The sequence below is a fragment of the Olea europaea genome, unplaced genomic scaffold (assembly GCF_002742605.1).
Source record: "Olea europaea var. sylvestris unplaced genomic scaffold, O_europaea_v1 scaffold1480, whole genome shotgun sequence".
Classification (NCBI taxonomy): domain Eukaryota; kingdom Viridiplantae; phylum Streptophyta; class Magnoliopsida; order Lamiales; family Oleaceae; genus Olea; species Olea europaea.
Genome location: NW_019232361.1, coordinates 155190 through 158940, shown reverse-complemented (window position 1 = coordinate 158940; position 3751 = coordinate 155190). Strand labels below are relative to the sequence as shown.

Sequence of the window (3751 nt, the reverse complement as noted above, 5' to 3'; positions counted from 1 at the left end):
ATATTTGCACATTTGGTCCTCGAACTATCACTTTGTTGCGTTTTGGTCCTTTTTCGGCTCTTTTCTCCTGAATTCCACAATTTCCATTGAATTACCTACAATGCATAAATTTAACTATATTAAGTCATAATTCAACCATTTTATCCATGTTTAAGTCAAGTTTGTGAACCAAATAAGTGTGTAAAAACATACTTATCAAAAGATAAGCTCTTCAAGACTCTAGATGTGATGAAAAAGGTATATGTAGAACCACTGGATCAGTTTCACTTCTCCGTGAGATGTGCACGTAATTTCGGATACATCATATATTTGAATGATAACACGTGCACCTGTAAACAGTTTCAATTGGAGAGTTTTCCGTATACACATGCAGTGGAAGTGGCTATGCATAGAGGACTTCCACCGTGTACCTTATGTAGTGCGTATTACATGACTAATTATTGGAGAGCAACGTGTGCGGAAGCAATATTTCTTGTACCAAACGAAGTCGAGTGGGAAGTTCCCGACCACATTCTCCCGCTGAATAACTTGTTGCCACCAGCAGTCGGATCACGTACTCCTGGATGTACACGTACGTCTAGAATACCATCTACCAAAGAGTTTCCCCAGCCTCATAAGTGCGATAGGTGCGGTGCAATAGGGCATACTAGAAGATATTGTACAAATCAGATTCATCTGCATAACAATGTAACGGATGTGTAATTTTAATAACTATTGACAATGTAATTATTTATAACATTGACGTTAATTATTTATTCATCTTATTTATGTTAATTATTAAATTTAGTTTTTTTAAACATTTCATTCATTAGTTTCATTTGTCACACACATTATTTATGCATATTATTTATATTAATTATTTGAAATCGTAGTATTCGAAGTTTTTTTAGACACACTACGTTATCCACAATACACACAAATATTATAAATAAACACATAAATTATAAAATAAATATTTAAATATTACATAAATAATTAATATTTACAATTTTTTCGTAATTACAAATGAATGAATGAAATGTACAACGTTAAATAAATGTAAAAATATGTACAATTATTTACGGATCCCCATTAAATTCAAATAAATCACATAATCTATGTCTGGTTGATTGCATCAACCTTATGTGCTACACTAAAAAATTCTATATACTTGATGACGAATATGCTACAATCACCCCTACAATTAAACAATATTGTATTAGCACATCAAAAACTAGTTAGAACCTAAGATATAAATGACAAAAATAAAATTACAAACACTTACGATATTTGTTGCCTCGTCGTCGTCGTGTTCCGCACGATGGCCAATCTATCCTGCACAATGATGTTCCCTCGCCTAGCCATCATGGGAACGATCACAGACACCGACTCCAGATTTCGCTCGAGTTGGCCTTGTGTTAGACATGAATGATCGAGGTCGTATACATACATAGTGGAGTCGGCGAATACAATTTCCACTGCAATGTAGTGATGATTCACACATACTGGCATGTACATATGCGTACAGCCTCCCATAGCTTTCCTCCAACACTCGGCCACATTACTACAACCCACTCCATCATATATGTCGACACCGTGTACTCGTTACCCATAGCTTGGAACGACTGGTACTCAATGTCAACGGCACGAATGAACTCGATGTTCAATATGAGTCGGCCATGAATGTTGAACGGTTTTGGATGTTTTTCAGCTCGATCTCGTAGCAAATTCATGGCCAAGTCAATGTACTACATTAAGAAACACCAATAAAGAAAGGAGTTATTCTATGAATTTGGTTTAAAAATTTGATTTTGAACATACATAATAAATATCAATACTTTCATTTCGCTTACATCGTCGGCGAGCCAAGCCTTCGAAGTGGTGATGTCGTGGAACCACTTGTAAGCATTTGAGATTGTCTTCTGAGCAATCGTGCGACTGCCCTTAAAAAATAAGAACAAAATTTTTAGTTGCAAGAAGTATACATGTGTCAGCGTCTGCGTACTATTCTAATTCTATAAAATACAAAACTTACCCGGGCTTTATTGCTCTCCACTCCGTCTCGAAGGCTTTCCACTTGGCGTGGTCTACCTCCCTGAATAAATTCGAGTGTGTCCCGTCGACGAACCTTCTCCTCTTCGCCTCCGCGATAAAAGGAGAAACGACGTATTGTGATGGCACCCTTGGCCTCTTGCTGACCACCCGTTCTGACACGTCAACAGCACGCGTCCGCTCCTCATCCGTCTCGGGAACCTCCATCTCCTCAGCCATCAGGACCACCCCCTCGCCCGTTATCTAGACCACCTCCTCCGACACAAAGACTACGTCTGGCGTCCTCTCGGGTACCACCTCCACCTTCGGTACCCTCTCCTCCTACGGTACTCCCTCGACATCCCCGGGTATCCCCTCTGCCTCGGGTGACATCATCTTGGGTAATAACTCCACCTCCGACACCCTCTCCTCTTTCAGTTTCACTTCGACGTCCTTGAGTATCCCCTGCACGGGCACCCCCTCCTCCTCGGGTACCCCCTCTACCACGGGTATCCCCTCTCGCTTCTCTATCCCTATCGTGTCATTTAAAAATGAATTAAATCCAGCAACCGATGGCCACGATGAGTCAATATACCCCATCTAACCTCCTCTCCCTAATAACCACCGACCCCTCCGTCACGATAGCAGCCAGTCCCTCTGTCACTCCCTCCATCCCGATAGCCACCAGTCCCTTCATCATCCCCGCCGTCCCGATAACGACCTATCCCTCCGCCAACTCCTCCATCTCAATAATCACCTGTCCCACGCAGGCTTGCTATGTCGCCTCGTATCACTGCAACTTCAGCATAAATGTCTCCTAAACCAGCTTGTAACATCACGACATCATATCGTAACTCTGCCATGTCTTCGAACTCAGCTTGTAGTGTCGCGACATTATCCCGTAACTCTGTCATGTCTCCTTTCATCTCCGTTAGGAGTTCGAACAAATCAATCGTCGAAGCATGGTGACTAGGTGCAGGAGGTGATACTGGACGGCCCTCCTGACAAAATAACTATTACAAATGAATAATCTAACAAAAAAATTAAAACGATAACCGAAAAATTATTTTTAAGTAACATACTCTATCTCGATCAACGTTGGACACAGGCATTTGAACCTCTGGCGTAACCGGACGTGATCTTCTCGACGGAGGTGACATCCTCGCCAGACGTGATCTCCTTGGTGGAGGTGACATCCTCAACGGAGGTAGTACTGAATGACCCTCCTGAAAAAATAAATATCACAAGTGAAGCACTTAATTACAAGATCAAAGCGATATTCAACAAATCCTGCATAGTAACATACCCTATCTCGATCCACCTTGGACTCAGGCATTTGATCATCATGCGCAGTCAAAACAGGCAATTAGTGAATATAAAGCTGACTCTCCTCCTCGATTGACTGTGCTAACTCAGTGAGAACTTCAAGCTGACATTTTGACATTTCACAATTAATGACTATGTATTGAGATTGTAAAAGGATATACAACATAAATAGCAATTGTATAATACGTATCTCAGGATCGTCGAGTAGAGCTGATAGCGGCTTGTCTTATGATTGCCAGTGATGCATCCGAGGACAGTGTATCTCTCCTCTCCATGCATACCAACTGGCCAAGATGGAGACAGTCTCGTACACCGATATCTGCAGCAATTACAATTATTATGTATAGAATTCAATAAAAAAAGTGTAGGTAATTCATTAACTTAAACATATACTTGCAGCGCCAACGACAGTCCA

The 3751-nt window shown here is 41.1% G+C and overlaps 2 protein-coding genes across 2 annotated transcripts; one reads left to right on the top strand and one right to left on the bottom strand.

The window, feature by feature from the left end:
- Nucleotides 1–228: 228 nt before the first annotated feature.
- LOC111376272 lies at nucleotides 229–702 on the top strand. The gene has a single exon (XM_022999219.1). The coding sequence runs from the start codon at nucleotides 229–231 to the stop codon at nucleotides 700–702; it is 474 nt and encodes a 157-aa protein (XP_022854987.1).
- Nucleotides 703–2242: 1540 nt separating this feature from the next.
- Nucleotides 2243–2710, bottom strand: LOC111376271 (ctenidin-1-like). The gene is made up of 2 exons (XM_022999218.1): nucleotides 2616–2710; nucleotides 2243–2543 (listed from the first exon to the last, which is right to left on the bottom strand). The coding sequence occupies exons 1-2, from the start codon at nucleotides 2708–2710 to the stop codon at nucleotides 2243–2245; spliced, it is 396 nt and encodes a 131-aa protein (XP_022854986.1).
- Between the last annotated feature and the right edge of the window lie 1041 nt (nucleotides 2711–3751).

Coding starts and splice junctions, on each gene's coding strand:
- LOC111376272 (XM_022999219.1), top strand. CDS start 229: ATGAAAAAGGTATATGTAGAACCACTGGATCAGTTTCACTTCTCCGTG.
- LOC111376271 (XM_022999218.1), bottom strand. CDS start 2,710: ATGATGAAGGGACTGGTGGCTATCGGGATGGAGGGAGTGACAGAGGGA. Junction 2,544..2,615: donor GTGGTTATTAGGGAGAGGAG/GTTAGATGGGGT, acceptor ATGACACGATAG/GGATAGAGAAGCGAGAGGGG.